Consider the following 18,239-nt stretch of genomic DNA (forward strand, 5'->3'; position numbering starts at 1 on the left):
TGTTATTGGGGAAAGTCCACAGAGGACATGTGGGAGTCATTTAAAGGCCATCTGATCAAAATGTAGGATTAGCATGTTCCAGTAAAGAGGAGCGATAAGATAAGGGATCAAGGAGGTTGGAAACATGGTCAGAAAGAAAAAGGTAGTGTATGTCAGGTTTAAGGTGGTATAGGCAGGAACCTATGAGGAATAAAAGAACGAGTAGGGAAGGATCCAAAAGGGCGATTTAAAGGGCGAGAAGGGTCTATAAAATGTAATTGACATGTCGGATTAAGAAAAGTCATGCTCGGCACAAACATTGTGGGCCGAAAGGCTCGTTCCTGTGCTGTACTATTCTATGTTCCGTTAATATCGCTTTTGCTGTTGCTAGATTTTGTTTTAATCCTTTTAGGCAAAATCTCTGGCTTCATCACTTTCCACAAGACAGTTACTCCGCATCTGCAACCGGCTTGCACATTATCCAGACGAGAGCCTCTTCCATGCTGTAAATAAAGCCTGCCTCTCCAGGTAGTTTGCCAAATTGCTCTGTTTGCTTTTTACTGTTGAACCACCTTAAAAGTCATTATCTCATACTTCTCAAGATCCCTAATTTTCAGATTCTGGAATGATTTGATGGGCGGGTATTTGTTTTCACAGCCAGGAGTGGGAATGGGGCGAGGGCATCATGCTGGAGAAATACTGAGTGGTAGATAGAGAATTGCATACAAGGGAAGAAGTCTCCCCCACTCAGTTTATGAACTATAAAACAAAAAGAACATCAGATTATATCCATTTTATGTGTGCTATGATGCTCAATGTCCCACGTATAGTGCTCTCAAGGTACTGGCAAGGTTGTGTTTATTTATATGTTCAAAATATTATTAATTTTGGAAGTAATGTTAAAAGAAATACGCGGAAGTATTTATTATCGTTACGGTATATTTGTAAACTTATGGATTTAAGACTATGGGAATTCTTCAGCTTTGGAATCACTTCTCTTGCTGCCCCATCCCCATAATCCCCTCCCTCCGACCCAACTCTCCTCACCTCCAACAGGAAATATGCCTTAAAGGTATAATTTCTTGAGGAAATATTCTTCTACCTAAGAATATAATCATTCTAATTCGTGTAATGCATGGCTCGAAGTCAGAGTATGAGTTCAAGCTCTACTCTGGCTGTTTTAGTAGAAGCAATCACTGAAAAAGTGTTACAGATGAAATCATAGACCAAGGAAGACATGAAACTCATTATACTCTTTCGAAGATGTCTGACCTATTGGGCGTATGTCACAGTCCTACTATTAGCAACGCACAACACAGGCAAAGAAGCATTATCTCTCTCATTTATTCTTTGACCTTTTGTCAGGTGTTCCCTTTGTCCAATCCATCCTTGCCAGCACCTTCTCGGCAACTTTAAATTACCTTTTTTATTTGTTTCCCAGTTCTGAAGGGTCTCTGACCTGAAAGGTTATTTCTGTTTCTCTCTCTGCACAAATACTGTCTGACCTGCTGAGTTTTTCATTTGAAATGATCAGTATCTGTAATCATTTAATTTTATTTTATGTTATCATATGGTCCCCCAATCAACCTCAGTAAAATAGAGATTATCTAGCTATTTTGCATGTAGTTACTGTTGATCAAACAATTTTGCTGCCGACCTGATCCATACTCCTTAATCCATAACAGTACCTGTACTTGTTATGATATATAATGACTCTGTATCAATAGTACTTTGCACAGTTACTCATGGAAATCTTTTGTATGCATCAACTATCACAGTTCCCAGTTAAGTATTCATTTGGCTTTAACTGTTATGTGATGTACAGCAGGGAGATTCCATAATAAGAGTTTCTGAAATGCATAAGAATATGTCATGCATGTATGCCATGAAGGCATTGGGTCGTACGCCACAGAAACGCCTTTGGATCGTACGCCTTTGGCCTGCCACGTCCTTGCTGACCACCAAGGACTTATCTCAACTAGTCCCAGTACTAAGTTTGTAGCCTTACTGTACAGTGCCCTCCATAATGTTTGGGATAAAGATCCATTATTTATTTATTTGTCTCCGCATTCCACAATTTGAGATTCATAGTAGAAATACTCACATGTGGTTAAAGTGCACTTTGTCAGATTTTATTAAAGGCCATTTTTATACATTTTGGTTTCACCATGTTAAAATTACAGCTGTGTTTATACATAGTCCCCCCCCATTTCTGGGCACCATAATGTTTGTGACACATGGCTTCACGGGTATTTGTAAATGTTCAGGTGTGTTTAATTGCCTCCTTAATGCAGGTATAAGAGAGCTCAGCATTTCCTCTTGTCTGTCCATCACTTTTGGAAACTTTTATTGCTGTTTATCAACACGACAACCAAAGCTGCGCCAAAGAAACCTTTATGAGACTGAGAAACAAGAATAAAACTGTTAGAGACAATCAGCCAAACCTTAAGCTTACCAAAATCAACTGTTTGGAACATCATTAAGAAGAAAGAGAGCACTGGTGAGCTTAATAATTGCAAAGGGACTGGCAGGCTAAAGAAGACCTCCACAGCTGATGACAGAAGAATTCTCTTTATAATAAAGAAAAATCCCCCAATACCTGTCCAACAGATCAAAAACACTCTTCAGGAGTCAGGTGTGGATTTATCAATGACCACTGTCTGCAGAAGACCTCAGAAATACAGAGGCTACACTGCAAGATGCAAACCACTGGTTAGCCGCAAAACTAGGATGGCAAGGTTACAGTTTGCCAAAAAGTACTTAAAAGAGCAACCACAGTTCTGGAAAAAGGTTGTGGACAGATGAGACGAAGATTAACTTTTATCAGAGTGATGGCAAGAGCAAAGTATGGAGGAGAGAAGTAACTGCCCAAGATCGAAAGCATACCACCTTGGTTCTTGTTCTTCTTGGTTTCTTGGTCCTCCAAAATATTCCAAATGGAATTTAAACTGGAGGTGGTGAAGGGAGGGCTTAGGCCAGAAAGGGTTATTGGGAAGAAAGAGCTACTTTAAATTTAGTTGCATCTGGTTGGGTAACTATAGTTGGGTGGAGATTATTCCATGCTTTAATTGTGCGGGGGAAGAACGAATTGCTGTATACATCTGTCTTTGTAGCTGGGATCACAAATTGGATCGAATGCCCTCGTCTGCTCCTAATTGGTTTGGGTTTGGGTTTGGTGTAGGTCTTGTAGTCTATGTCGAGCTGACCATTTAACATTTTGTAAAAACAGGTCAAACGGTGAGCTCCACGTCTGTCTTGGAGAGGGTTCCACCCCAGAGAATTCAGAAGTTTGGTGACGCTCGCTTCTCTCCCATAGGTGTTAGTAACAAATCGAGCTGCCTGTCTTTGGACATGTTCGATGGAAGAAATGTTTTTATTTGTGTATGGGTCCCATGCTGCAACTGCATAGTCCAAATGAGGTCCAATGAGGGTGAAGTATAGCTTCTCCTTGACAGAAGTTGAACAATGATGAAAGTTGCGCCTCATCTGTGAAACATGGTGGTGGGGGTGTTATGGCCTGGGAACTGGCTCACTTATCTTCATTGATGATACAACTGCTGATGGTAGTAACAAAATGAATTCTGAAGTGTATAGACACATCCTATCTTCTCAAGTTCAAACAAATGCCTTAAAACCCATTGGCCGGTGGTTCATTCTACAGTAAGACAATGATCCCAAACATACTGCTAAAGCAAGGAGTTTTTCAATGGTCAATTCAATCACCCGATCTGAACCCAATTGAGCATGCCTTTTATGTGCTGAAGAGAAAGCGGAAGGGGACCCCAAAACAAGCATAAGCTAAAGATGGCTGCAATACAGGCCTGGCAGAGCATCCCCAGAGAAGACACCCAGCAAGTGGTGATGTCCATGAATCACAGAATTCAGGCAGTCATTGCATGCAAAGGATATGTAACAAAATACTAAACATGACTACTTTCATTTACATTACATTGCTGTGTTAAAAGTATGTTGGGATGTTAATAGGAAATGACATTCAATAGTCCAGCAAATCTACCTGTCTGGCATCACCAATGTTCCAAGCATGCAATGTTAACAGAGTTTTGGAGACGCAAGGGACTGCAAATCTGAAATCTAGAACACCATACAATCTGATGCGAGATTTTGTCCCAAAACGCCAACCGTTCTTTTCCACCCATAGATGCTGCTTGACCTGCTGAGTTTCTCCAGTAGATTGTTTGTTAACAGAGTTTTACTGTATGCGTTACTTAGCGACAAGGTTTATTGTTTATAGTTCATGTTCTTAAGGGAAGCTCCTTGAAACGATGTGAAATCATGTGTGCAAATTCACTCTAATTGTTACTTTGGACATCCCAGCAGTTTGCTGTGTAGAAAGGGGGAGCCTTTCAGCAGTATGTAAGTAGTAATCAGTTGAGGTTAATATGAACATATTTCTCCAGGTTTTTGCCAAGCCTTGCCCGATCAGCCTTACAGAAGAATCTGAAGGATTCTGGGATTGAAGCAACTGATATTGAGCAGCAAGGAACAGATGTCAGATGTGAGTTCAAGTTCATTATCCCTGCATGACCCTGTCTGTGGCTTGTTATTGCACATTAAATCTGTGGTCTGTCTGAAATCACAGGTGAAATAAAGTCCGGGATCCTTACAATTGGAAAAGTTTCTGTTCCATTGCACAATCCTGAAGAAAAGATGAAAGTACCAGATGTTCTCTTTTATGAAAACACTCAGGTAATCTTGATTTCCATTAATCCATTTGACATCATGAAATGCGAATAAAGACTTCAATGTTTACAGTTAAGCTGCCAAGGTTTAACGTTTTATTCCGCAGGCTGCACTGCTGCGCTCCATCAATTCTGCACTGATGCAACAGCATGGATTTTGTGCCCAAGCCACAGACTGGCATTTAAACCCACAACCGTCTGGTTCAGAGATTAAAGTGGCAACCTGTGAGCTGCCACTAAAGCTCAAAAGATAGGGCAGAGAAACATTTTTATCTTCAGGCAAATGCAAGATGGAGCATAAATTATTTAAGATGAAGAGAGAGTAAGATAAAGGGAATTTATGATTATCGAATTTTGGTTTAGTTTAGAGATACAGCATGGAAACAAGCCCTTCGGCCCACTGAGTCTACACTGACCAGCGATCCCTGCATATTAACACTATCCTACACACTGGAGACAATTTTACATTTCTACCAAACCAATTAACCTACAAGCCTGCATGTCTTTGGGGTGTGGGAGGAAACCGAAGATCTCGGAAAAAAACTCAAGCAGAATTATCAGATACTGTTACTCCAGTACGCCTGTGGACTCATTCTAGCAATGGAGGAGGCACAGGACAGAAAAGTCACCACAGGAAGGGGAGTTAAGAGCAACGAAAAATTGTAACAGGACTTGGCGGACCTGATTTCATGCCTGAATGTTGTCTGGATCTGACTGCATACAGGCATAGTCATTGAATTCATTTACAATAGCGATGGACAAACTTTTGGAAATTAAGGAAATCAAGTGATAGATATTGAGATTTCTGGAAAATGCGGCAGAGAGAAATGAGCCGTGATTTTGATAAATGGCATAATGGGCTCGAGAGGTCAAATGCCAGATTGCTGGTCCTGTTTATGCTTGCCTGTGCTTACCTTCATTTTAAATATGACTGAAATACACAGTAGCACGATTTTCACAATTTTGAGCATTTTAGAATAATTACAGAATGGCTGATGAGGACATTTGCTGTGTTCACGTGCAATGTCTACATACAGTATATCTGTAGAAATTAACATACTGTGTGAACGCTGGCACTATTAGTGACACCAAATCATCAAAGTACTATGCCTCAGATAATTGTTTCACCAATCTTCATACTGAAGCCCAGTGATGCACAGTCCCTTGTTGAGTAACTGTATAACGTGATAAAACAAGTGGAACTGCAATTATCACTTCCCATGACCTGAAACTCTGAAGCTCTTCTGATCAATTTCCAGCCTTGTTTCTTTTAAATTAACAGACTAATTATAATGAAGGTGTTCAAATAAATAATGTAAGAATTAGAACAGGACAACTGTTCTTTTTTAGATGTTCTTTGTTACATAGTTCATTGATTTAAAGCTGTCACTAATTTCTCCAGTGAGACATGGAAGAACAATGGTTCCTGTTGTGTTTTTGTACCTTAAAGGATTTTTTTTGCAAATAATCTATCTGCGGACCAGTGGATCCACTAAGTCTACTACCATCTCTTTCAAAATACCACTCCTTGCTGTACAGCTCCATGGCTCTTACGAATGTTTTTCTGTTCCCTGTCGCTAAAGGCACCATTACAGTTTTTCATAATTCCTTGGTCCTTCCTTGCTGAGTTCTCAAATACTTTCAATCCTGAAGTTCACTGCTGTTTCTGGCCCTTTTATAAGACACTTGATTTAACACTGTCAATAATTTCTCCAGTGAGACATGGAAGAAACATGATTCCTGATGTGTTTTTAGTACAAGATCTAAAATAGCCTTTTCCTTGGTTGGTTCCTCCACAATCAATCTAAAAACACTCACTTCATAATTCCTCCTCGATCTTATCACTGCTAATTTGACTTCAATAGTCCATAGATGAATTAACATCTTCCCATGATTACTGTGTTACTGTTGTTGCATATGTCCTTAGATCCCAATTGTGTTCCAACTGGTTAATTTAATTCTTGTTGATTGATCAACAAATTTATCAAATTGCTTTATCAAATTTAAGAGGTGTCATTGATTAGTGATGTAGATATCTAGTAATTAAGAGGCTGCTTTTCAATCAAGGAATTTGATGATTCCTTGCGCGATTTGTAGATCAAGATTTTATTACAGCCTCAAACCCCATCAATTGTGACTAATTCAGTGCTGATATTGGGTTTTAATTGATTGATAATTTACATGGGGATTAAATTGGTCTGTGCCATTATCTTGGCACGATTCGTCCACCTAAGTTTAGGAATATTCTCCAAGCTGCACGTACACCCACCTGACTCAATGGGCAACATGTAATATCTTTATGAAGAGCTTCTTAGTGCATATTACCAAAGCTCAAGCAGCTTAATGACAAGCATCTTGCTGGAGTCTGTCTGGTTTTCATCAGTCTGCTCAGGCTGTTCTACTAAGAATGCATTTCATTCTAGGAGCCAGTAAGGAGGGAGGGGGAGCACATTCTGCTCTACTTGCCGTAACTAAAGGGACTTGCCTGACAACATTTCACTCTGTCAGCCCTCCTCAGCTTCGCCATTCAACATTTTGTGGCTTTTGAATCCTAGCGATTTATTGGTGAAAAAATGTGATTTATTTTATTCCTTAAGGCAATCATTTGCATAATTACTCCGTGATTCCTTTCACTGAGGAAATACTTGATTCTGTTCTCCCCTACTTAAGAAATGGAATGGCATGGAAGATTTACATCCACGGTCCATATAATTACATGTGTGTTTATTCTACTTCAAAGTGTGAAAAAGGGAATTAGTATTTTAATTTAGAAAGACAGGCCAGAAATTAACATATCTGACAATTTTCATACTTAATATTTGTCTAAAGGATTTGTACATTTAAGTTTGTCCTTGCAACCTTAAAGTGAAAACCCCATAGATGTAATGTAGAGGCAGATTATTGTGTAGGAAAGAACTGCAGATGCTGGTTTAAATCAAAGGTAGACACAAAAGTTTGAAGACTCTTCTCAGTCTGAAGAAGGGTCTCAACCCAAAACGTGACCCATCCTTCTTTCCAGAGATACTGCCTGTCCCGCTGAGTTACTCCAGCATTTTGTGTCTACTGGCAGAATATTGTGTTGGACATAACCTAGTAATTATGAAATAACATTAAGCTATTCAGCCCATTCGTTCATTGAGATCATAAGTGGATTTAATTGTTTCATTCTTTCACCTGCCATTGATCTGTATCCCTTAATGGCCATCGCACATTGCCCAACAACCTCAGCACACATGCCTGATGTTATTGTGGAAATGATGAGCTGATAATAGTTACCCTCATGGATTTTACATTAAAATTCTTTATTTTCTGCTTTCTCTTCAGCACATGCAGGTGATGGAAGATTTGCTCAAAGACTTTGTGCTTGGTGAACATCTTCTTTTGATTGGAAATCAGGTAAAGGAATACATTTCCAGTTAATTGTATTCTCTCCACGCCAAGAAAAACCTTAGGACTGAGAACATTAAATAGGTGACCTTTTAAATAAAAGAACAACTATATTTTCCAATGAACATAATTAAATCTTCAAAGTTGCCCTTCAAAGCTGGGGTTGCAGTGTGGGAACAAAACACTTGAGTCTGTGCCTGGTGTCTCCATATCAGCCGCACATTCTCCTACTCATTCCACATATCCTTCAAAATTGGGGGGGAAAAATCTATTTAATTTCAAATAAACAATAAGAACTTTCCACCCACATTGATTTATCATATCCCCTATTGGAAGAAGCATTCTAACTGCCCATTAATTCCGCGCAGCTGTCTCAGCTTATCTAGAGAAGATTTCTAATTGTTTCAAGTATGCAGGAAAACCCTAAAATATTTTGTATTCAAAGAGCATCAGGCCGTACTGACCAGGTCATGTTTCAAACACACAACACATGTAAAGTGACAGGTCAGTTATAGAGTGTGAAACTTGCACCTTCAAGAGTCTTGCCTCTCTAATGAAACCTGCAATTTTCATAACTCATTTCTGTAACTCATAAAAGATATTGAGGAACATGGGCACCATGCATCAGTAATATTAGTTTTTGAAATTCATTTATTGAAAGAAAAATGGATTATCACTGACATATCAATGCATCCAACAGCGTCAATTCTGCAAGGCAAGAATTGGCAGCTATGAATAGCATTAAAACTCAACATTTTTTTAACTATGTCTTTCTGTCAGGAGATCATTCTGCTCATCATTTCCAAGAACCCAGCTCCTGGATGTATTTTCCTGTGACTCATTAGAAATCAAGAAAGCAGGAGTTGGCCACTCAGTCTCTAAAACCTGTCCCGCTGTACAATATGATCATGGCTAATCTGCCCCTGCCTTCGAATCCTTGGCTGTGCCATTTCGTCATAACTCACAATACCCCAATCTTTCAAATATTTATCAACTTCCTCTTTAAATACCTCCAGTGACCCAGCCTCCACAATACCTCCACAGGGAATTCCGGAGAATCGTTCCTCCAAAAAGTTCTATTCTCCTCTGTTTTCAATGGAATTTATTCACACCTGAGAACCCAGAGGTCACAGAAGACATTTCCCACCCACTCTATGACCCAGCATCACACCCTGCCACTGTCGCCTGGTGAAACGTGAAATCAACATCTGAAAATCTCTCTCACATCTCGGAGCGAGTCCCTCGTTGACTGTGGCAGAGAGACGAGGTTACACAGCACAGAAACCAAACTGTTGGCCCACTGATTCTGCACTGACCGTCAAGCACCTATTTACACTGATCCCATTTTTAATCTCTGCACATTGCTGATCATACCTCGTCTAACACAACTGTTACTGGTTGACACAAAGTCAAACCTACAAGGATAAAGTATTGGCCTGGCCCTACCTGACCTGACCAAACCGTATGAGAGGTGGGTTCACCTCTTGGACTTTCTGTGTGCAGTAACAGAATATGCCCTCCTCATCCCCAGAGATGTGCTTGGTAGATCTAAGTTTCTGTTGATGGTTGTATAGTCGCAACAAGAATGGAAATTGAAAATTCAGGAAGGGAAGAAATTGCTTCCATGGTGCCTTTTGTCAGCTCAGAACATCCTGAAATAGTTTACAGTGAATGAAGTACGTTCAAGTACAAAGTCTCTGGCGTAATGTAAGAAACACACCATCCATTTTTTACACACCAAGATTCCATAAGCATCAATAATCTGTTCCAATTATGTTGGCTAGAGGATATATATGATAGGTTGGCCTGCAAAGTTGAAACCCTCCCACACAGCTGATGTTCAAATGGAGATACTTACTAGGATCCCAGTTAACACTGTATGCTTTTATATTATTGCTTTAAACATTTGTTAAATATTTTTTTTAATTATGATCTGAACACTTCCTTGTGATGGAACATCTCAAGAATCAAAATCCCATTGTGCCATTCAATTTTTTCTAAATCCCTCTAACCTGCTGTTTTTCCTCTTTCAAAATCTGAAAAGTTGTGAATCTCACTTCAGCCTTCATGCAAATCATATTCAAGGCTTTACTGCAACAGTATTTACTGCAACAGTGACTGCATCTCAGATCTTCTTAATTGGCTGGAGAAAGTAAGACAAAAAAAGCTGTAGGAATACAAAATTATCTTTAAAACACTTATTCCGGCTATCCTTGCACACAACTATTTCCACTCTGTAAAGAAAAGGCCAGATCTACACTTATTCCGAAAATATTGCAAATGTTAGAGCTTTGTTGATTGGCTTGCATTTGGTTGATTACATTGATGAATGAAAGAAGTGCACCAGTTGTGCTCTTCCCAGATTTGTGCTGAACCAAGCATTAAAAATCAAAGCACCAGGCATAATTTTCCTGAGAAAATCCATTTCATTTTAATGATTTGTATGTCATTAAGATTGCAGAAGTGGCTGGTATAAAGAAGAATTTCTCCCAGTAATGTTCTGCCTCATTAGCAAGTATTTCTTTCAAAGAAAATGTACATGCATTTGAACTTTAGCGAGCTTCAGTCCAAGATACTTGTGGCTTGCAATTGGTTTGAGCTGGTATGAGACAAAAGGCATGAAGTGTAGCTGCACTAATCAAATGGAAGTCTCTCTTGCACCAACTGTGAATGTTTCATTTAAAATCAGAATATTTTCATGGAAACAGCTGCAGTAGTTCATGTTAATTTGCACCTTCCCCTCTCTGAGCACACAAATTAACATTGGTAATGAACTGTGGCTTAGAGGGTTCGGGTTAAATTTGAAACAATTCATTAGTTAAATTATTGACATAAATCAAATTATGATGAAGTAGTGAAAGCGATCACTATAATGCAACCAATTCAGTCTTTTCTACTTTAAGTGTCATTAAAAATCTTGCCTTGCTTTGGCAGAATAGCACAAGTACAGAAATGTACTTATAACAAACTTGTACAGCTTTTCACTGTACCTCGGTATGCTTTGCACTGTACCTCAGTACACGTGACAATAAACGAAACTGATTAGTGAAAGGCACATTTGCACTGACGATTTCCACGTCAAATTAATTCAGGCCTCCTTTAGGTGCACTGTGGGGAAGTTGGTTCAACTTGTCCCAGGATTGACTATTGTTTGGCATTCTTAAGACAACAAGGTCTGCATGGTGTGGCACTGGATTCGGACCAAACTCCCAGTTCCCCAAACCATACTGGCCAAACTTCCTCAAACTGAAATCTAAGGGCCTTAACCAAACAATTTCCCTTCAGCTCTTCTCTCACACAGTGATCCGATCTCAACACCACCTTCAATTCCTCCATCCAATCAGTCTCCTTGTTGATGGCCTGACCTACAAACCCCATGTCAAATGACTCATTATTTGAATGTTGATTCAACAGCAAAATTCTGACCCTCTTCGAGTCTTGAGATCTATTATTCAGCAGCCCCCCCCCCCCCACCAACACAGCCAACTAAAACTGGACTCAATACTACATTGGTCTGTATTCAATAATAAATGAGACAATAAAATTTCTTGGCAGTTATTACTTGACAATATATATATCTTTTTTTATTTATAGGGTGTGGGCAAGAACAAGATTGTTGACCATTTCTTGCATCTTTTGAACAGACCCAGGGAATATTTACAGCTTCACAGGTAACACTGACAGGAAAGTTTCAGTTACAAGTTGTGTGCATTTTGCTGACAACACCTAATGCCACCGCTTTGTTCAGAATAGCCCTTGAACTGTACTTTGTACTTACCAATTATATGATACAAAATGCATTATATACTCCTTTTGATAACTCTCATGTTTCGCGCACAATGAGGTTACTCTTGAAGTGTACACAAGAAATCCTATGCAAGTAACATGACAGACAGTTTTCACAAAGCGAGGTCCCACCAACAGCAGTGAAATAAACAGTTGTGCTGATTTTGTTTGAATTAGTTAAAACACTCCTCTTAAAAAAATAGTGCTATGGATATTTTAATGTCTGGGACCTTGATTTACAGTATCTGTAAGGTCAGATGTTAAATGTCTTACAAGGGAGTTCCCTTTGATGTCCTGGCCAATAATTTACAATCAATAGATAGATTATCTGGTCTTTAAGATGGTCTGTCCTGAATACCTAAAGGAAAATGGAGGGGAAGAACGGTCTTTCTTAGAAAATGAAACCATGCCTGCGATTTGCGTATCACACCACATAAAAATACACTGGACGTTCATCTTACCTCGTACAAACCCTGAGACACTACCATTAAAAATGCACCACTTTTATCATACTCTGGCTGTGAAATTGATTGTTTAACCTAAGAATGTATTTGGTATGAGTAAAAGATCAGTTATTGATTTGTTCCTTTTGGCAGATAGTAGCATAAGCAATACAGATACTATGCTGGATATCCACGCAACATATTATTGCGTGGATTTGAACAATGTTATCAAGGCTAGTATCTTCGGAAACTGGTGGTGGAGCTTAACTTTGCAAGCCTATAATCCTTTAGTTCCGTAACATTTGGAGTTAAGTGCGGAATTGTAGAATTTTGATTGCAGTAGTGAGGGAGTAATGATAAATTCAAATGAGAATGCATCAAGGAGAAGATGGTATTTGCATTGTGTTGCTGCTGTTTACTTTCTTGATGGCAGAAGTATTGGGGGGGAGCTGGTGGAAAAGCTATCTTGCTGCATTGTACTCTGTAAATTCAGAATTACCATCCACTTAATGCTGTAAATTCAGCCAAACAATGTGCCTTATAAGCTGAACACAATCTTACAGTGTGCCATATATAGACTGAATCCAAGCTAACAGTGTATGTAAATTTTAATATACATGTGGGAGGACTTCAATAAATCTTGATATTTCTTTTTGTGTCCATTACAGCTGCAGGAGGCAATTTCAGTGCTGTTAAAAAAGGTGGCTAATTTTAGCATCCAGTATTAAAATTTGAAGTCTGCTGGATACTTCCATTCCAAGGCACTGACAAAATACAGATAAAATTGATCACAGGCAGATGATACACTGGATGTCACAATGTGTGATCTATGGGTCCATGTTAGCCACAGCTGCTGCAGGACAGATTCCACTTTATAGACCAGATTGCAGCTGAAAACTTAAGCCTGTTAAAAAGAAGTTGCCTTTGTGAATTCTTAATGATAAGATTAAGTTTGGAGGCACTGAACGTTAATTTTTGATTCTTCTATCAGAATACATTTCCTTTCTGCAATATCAGTTAGGTTATGTAGAACCTAATTGATTTATTTGATGAGGTAATAGAGATGCCGTCGATGCAATTTGCTATCTGGTGGTGGTGGCAGAGTGAATCAGTCTGAAGAAGGGTCTCGACCCGAAACATCACCCATTCCTTCTCTCCAGAGATGCTGCCTGTCCCGCTGAGTTACTCTATCATTGTGATTCTATCTTGCTATCTGGTGGGTTGGAAATCCCAAACATTCAGCATCTGGATCACCGGCTGATGTTTTCATCACTCCTTTTAAACACAGGGGCCCATTTCTCACGTTCCGTTTAAACCCAACAGGGCCCATTTCCCCATGTTCTCTTTAAATGTTCCTGTTTTGCGGCAAAATTAATTACACTGCGGTGTAATTTTCCCACCAGATATGTGGAAAAAAAGTGAATTAAAAGTGGTTGGGGTGTTAACCGGAGTTTTGCTATATTGGTTGGTTTAATCGGTGTAACATAGAAAAAAAACAGCCAAACATAGGACAGAAGCAATTCATTGCAAACATTGAGAAAGAATACAAAATGAAGTGGTACATTTTTTGCAGGAGTTACTCCAAATGGGACCATTGAAATTAATTGTACACAAATATTTGAAGGTGATAGGACAGGTTAATAAAGCTATCAGTAAAGCAATTCTAAAAAATGTCAAAAGATGGAAATCCTCAGCAGGTCAAGTAATATCTGTGGAGTATTGATTCAGGTTTATGGCCTTACATATGACCAAACATTAGCTGCCATATAGTGGCTCTAAAACCTCTCAAAGTTACCAAAACTGCCATAAGATGAGAAAGAAAGTTGCACTTTGTACAATAGAATACAACTATTGAAGTCAACACCATCAAGGGAACTGGATTCTCCATTCAATTTCATTGCTGTGTTCTGTGCCAAGGAACAGGCTGAACACATTGTATGCAGCATAGATTTAGCCATGATGGCATCCTCGCTCTCGGCTGTTAGACTGTGGAATGCTCTTCCAGCAGCAGCTGTTAACTAGAACGTTATTTAAAAGGAAATATGAAAAGAGTTTGAAAAAAACCAGACTGGATTAAAGGAGAGAGGAGCAACAACAATAAAGGCAACAGGGTGGCAAATGCTGCAATTTCTATCTAAAGGTGAAAAAGAACTTAAGGAACAGCATAGAAATTAACTTTCTGTTGAACTGAGCTTAGTGTACAAATATAGCTGGACACAGATTGATATACCTTTCCAGAGCAGCCAACATCAGGAGAAACTGAACCAAATAGAAGTGAAATTGCCTGGAGGTCCCAACTCAGTGAAAACAAGGGCATCCCGGTGCTAGTTTCAGTATCGGGATCAGTGGATTATTACTAGCTATAGATAATAAATCAGGGAATTGCAACTACCACAATATTACATGTTGGCTAAGATATTTTTGGTTACAGAAGATTCTGACTGTTAACAGCCTGTTAGATTTGATGCAATCTCAGTGAGTTACTATTAGCCTCTGGTGAAATCAATTATTCCACCTTCTCCCCATTTCCCCATTTCCTCCCTGCATTTGCTCCCCCCATACTGCACCCCCCTCCCTCCCTCCCAACCTCATTCCCCAACCCTCCTGCTCTTGCTTCCTCTAACCCCTCTCCCTTTTCTGCCCTTGCAATCATCCACCCGCACTTCCCTCTCTACCCCTCTCCTTCCGGCTCTAACCTCCGCCTCTCTCCCTCTTTCCTTCACTCTTCCTACTCTCAATTCCCCTCCCCTCCTGCCCTCCCTTTCCCCACCCCTCCTACCCTTGTTTACCCTTCCCATCCTGCCCTAGCATCTGCTCCCCCTCCAACCCACAACCCTCTTCTGTCCACTTCTCTTTCTCCCTCTCCCCTTCACCCTGAAATCTCACTTTACCTTCTGTTTTCACTTCTCCCTTCCTCTCCCTTACTCACCACCCTCTCTCTCCTGCAGCTCTTGTTTCCCCTTCTTCATAGTCTTTTTTCTTCCTGTCTTGGAAAATGCACTATAACATGATCATGGCCATGGTGCTCAATGGCAGGGGAGTTAATATATAATTGCAATACAATTCTTGATCTCACTTGATTGCCTAGAACATCATAACCTTAGAATCCAAGAATATTTCAGAGCTCATAACCATTTGTTTCAATATAAATCAAAGTTACCTTTCACCTTGTACAAGATGAAATATTTATAAGCATTTTCATCATCGGCAGTATGTGGTCAAAAAGGATTCTACTCTGATCTGCCCCTACTTTGAATACACTACATTAAACATTTGGTCTGGAAGGTTTTCTGATTAGTTTTGTGCAATTATCTGAAGAAGGGTCTCCACCCGAAACATCAACCATTCCTTCTCTCCAGAGATGCAGCTGAGTTACTCCAGCTTTTTGTGTCTTTGCAAGTTTGATTGTTCAGTTCTGGTTTTTGGAGCTAAATTCAGATTTGACTGTACTTTTTAAACTTAACATATGATGAGTAAGATTTTTAATGACTACAAGTTTACTGGCTTCCAATTGTAGGATATTTTTAAATCATGCTGTGGGTGAAGCGGAACTTTTTATTGCCACATTCAAGGTTGAAGAGTGGAACTGGGACACCTGCAGTGCAGCTGTGCTTCTAAAAATATCTAAGAGCATTATCTGCATTCCCACTGAAGTTATTTCTGAAACATGCTGGTTTTGCCTGACTAGCCTACCTCCCAGAGAATGAAGAATCATGAGATGGAACAGAAAAGACTAGAACAAAAAAATCTCCAATAAATGGCTTTTGGAATCTTAAATTAGTGAAAGCAAAAAATATGTTGATGTATTGCCCTACAGAATGCCCTAACGTGATTTATTGCGAGACTTCTCTAATTTCAGATAGTCCTTGCTTTATCCCTCCTTTCCCTCCCCCTTCCCAGCTCTCCCACAAGCCTACTTTCTCCGCCTCTTCCTTTCTTTTTCCCGCCCCCCCCGACATCAATCTGAAGAAGGTTCGACCTGAAACGTCGCCTATTCCTTCTCTCCATAGATGCTGCCTCACCCGCTGAGTTCCTCCAGCATTTTTGTCTACCTTTGATTTTTCCAGCATCTGCAGTTCTTTCTTAAATATTGCGAGATGAAGTACCTGTTACAATTATGTATTGTTGTACAATTATGTATAACAAGGATGGTGAACTAATGGCTAATGAATCTCTTCTAAATATTTTGATTGGTTGAGGTTTAATCATTTCCTGGGATGCTGAAATAGAGCTATTTTATCTTTACCCAATATGCAAGGCAATATTTCTGATAGTATAAAACAAGGAACTGCAGATGCTGATTAATACACAAAAGGACACAATGTTCTGGAGTAGCTCAGCAGGTCAGGCAATATCTCTGGAGAACATGGATAGGTGACATTTTGCATTGAGACCCTTCTTCAGACTGATTGTAGTGGGGAATAAGAAAGCTGGAAGAGGGGAAAGGCTGGACAATGTGTGGCAGCTAATAGATGGACACAGTACCCGCAAGAGAGGTTTTTGATTGACAGATGGCCAGAGATAAAAGCAGAAGGTGTGAACAGCATTGAAGAGTTGCGAATTGTGAAGCCACAGGGAGGAAAGTAGCTAAGGGGCACGATGGGAGAGGAAAGAAATAGGTGGGATTGCAGATGGGGCACAGAGTGGGGGTGAAAAGGGGTGGGGGGTGGGGGCTTCTTAGAAGTTACCCAAAATTGAAAAAACTCAATGTTCATACCGTTAAGTTGTAAGCTACCAAAGTGGAATATGATTAAGAAAGAAGTGCAGATGATGGAACAATCGAAGGTAGACAAATATACTGGAGAAACTCAGCGGTTGAGGCAGCATCTATGGAGCGAAGGAATGGGTGACTTTTCGGGTCGAGACCCTTCTTCAGACTGATTGGATGGGGGTGGGCGGGAAGAAGGGGATGGGGGGTCGGGAAGAAAAAAGGAAGAGGCGGAGACAGTGGGCTCTGGGAGAGCTGGGAAGGGAAGGGGAGGGGAAAGAGGGAGAAAGCAAGGACTACCTGAAATTGGAGAAGTCAATGTTCATACTGCAGGGGTGTAAACTACCCAAGCGAAATATAAGGTGCTGCTTCTTCAATTTATGGTGGGACACTCTGGCCATGGAGGAGGCCCAGGTCAGATTCGGAATGGGAGGGGGAATTGAAGTGCTGAGCCACCAGGAGATCAGGTTGGTTATTGCGAACTGAGAGGAGGTGTTGGGTGAAGCGATCGCCAAGCCTACTCTTGGTCTCATGATCCGCTTGGTGTAGATCAGCGGATGCAATAGATGAGGTTGGAGAAGGTGCAGGTGAACCTGGAAAGACGGCTTAGGTCCTTGGATGGAGTCAAGGGGGGAGGTAAAGCGACAAGTGTAGCGTTTCCTGCGGTTGCAAGGGAAAGTACCCGGGGTGAGGGGTGGTTTGGGTGGGAAGGGAAGAATTGACCAGGGAGTTACGGAGGGAGAGGTCTCAGCGGAAAGCCGACAGGGGAGGAGATGGGAAGATGTGGCCAGTGGTGGGATCCCGTTGGAGGTGGCGAAAATGTCGGAGGATTATCTGTTGTGTGTGACGGTTGCTACGGTGGAAGGTAACATCCTTTTTAAGTTTTTCTTCCAATAGGTACAGAGATCGAAACTACTAACTTCCCTCACTAAAGCCCTGTACCATTTCAAAAGCAGTTACTTATTTACACCAGAACTAAAGTCAATAAACCATGTGGCCTTCCCAATTATCAGTTGTAGTTGTGTGTTAACCTGCTGTATGTTAAGTAATAATGCGTCAAGAGCTCCATGTAGAAGCCGATATGTGCTTTGTTCTCAGTAAGCAAAGCTTGGTGTATTGCTCTACTTGTGCAAAAGTGATTAACCTCACATTTTTTTAGATCTCACCTGCATCTTTTCACTCAATTTAATCTGTCTATATTGTTTCTGCAAACTCTTACATTCTTCACACTGCACA

General features: G+C 40.2%; 1 protein-coding gene across 1 annotated transcript in view; it reads left to right on the forward strand.

Moving 5' to 3' along the window:
• The window catches only part of vwa8 (von Willebrand factor A domain containing 8), a 200,185-nt gene that overhangs the window by 95,843 nt on the left and 86,103 nt on the right, over positions 1-18,239 (forward strand). The window contains exons 17-21 of the mRNA XM_033032907.1: positions 392-507; positions 4,398-4,495; positions 4,580-4,686; positions 8,004-8,075; positions 11,661-11,737. Coding sequence (XP_032888798.1) covers positions 392-507; positions 4,398-4,495; positions 4,580-4,686; positions 8,004-8,075; positions 11,661-11,737 — 470 coding nt within the window. The remainder of the gene's footprint in view (positions 1-391; positions 508-4,397; positions 4,496-4,579; positions 4,687-8,003; positions 8,076-11,660; positions 11,738-18,239) is intronic.

This window comes from Amblyraja radiata, chromosome 14, assembly GCF_010909765.2.
Source record: "Amblyraja radiata isolate CabotCenter1 chromosome 14, sAmbRad1.1.pri, whole genome shotgun sequence".
Lineage (NCBI taxonomy): Eukaryota > Metazoa > Chordata > Chondrichthyes > Rajiformes > Rajidae > Amblyraja > Amblyraja radiata.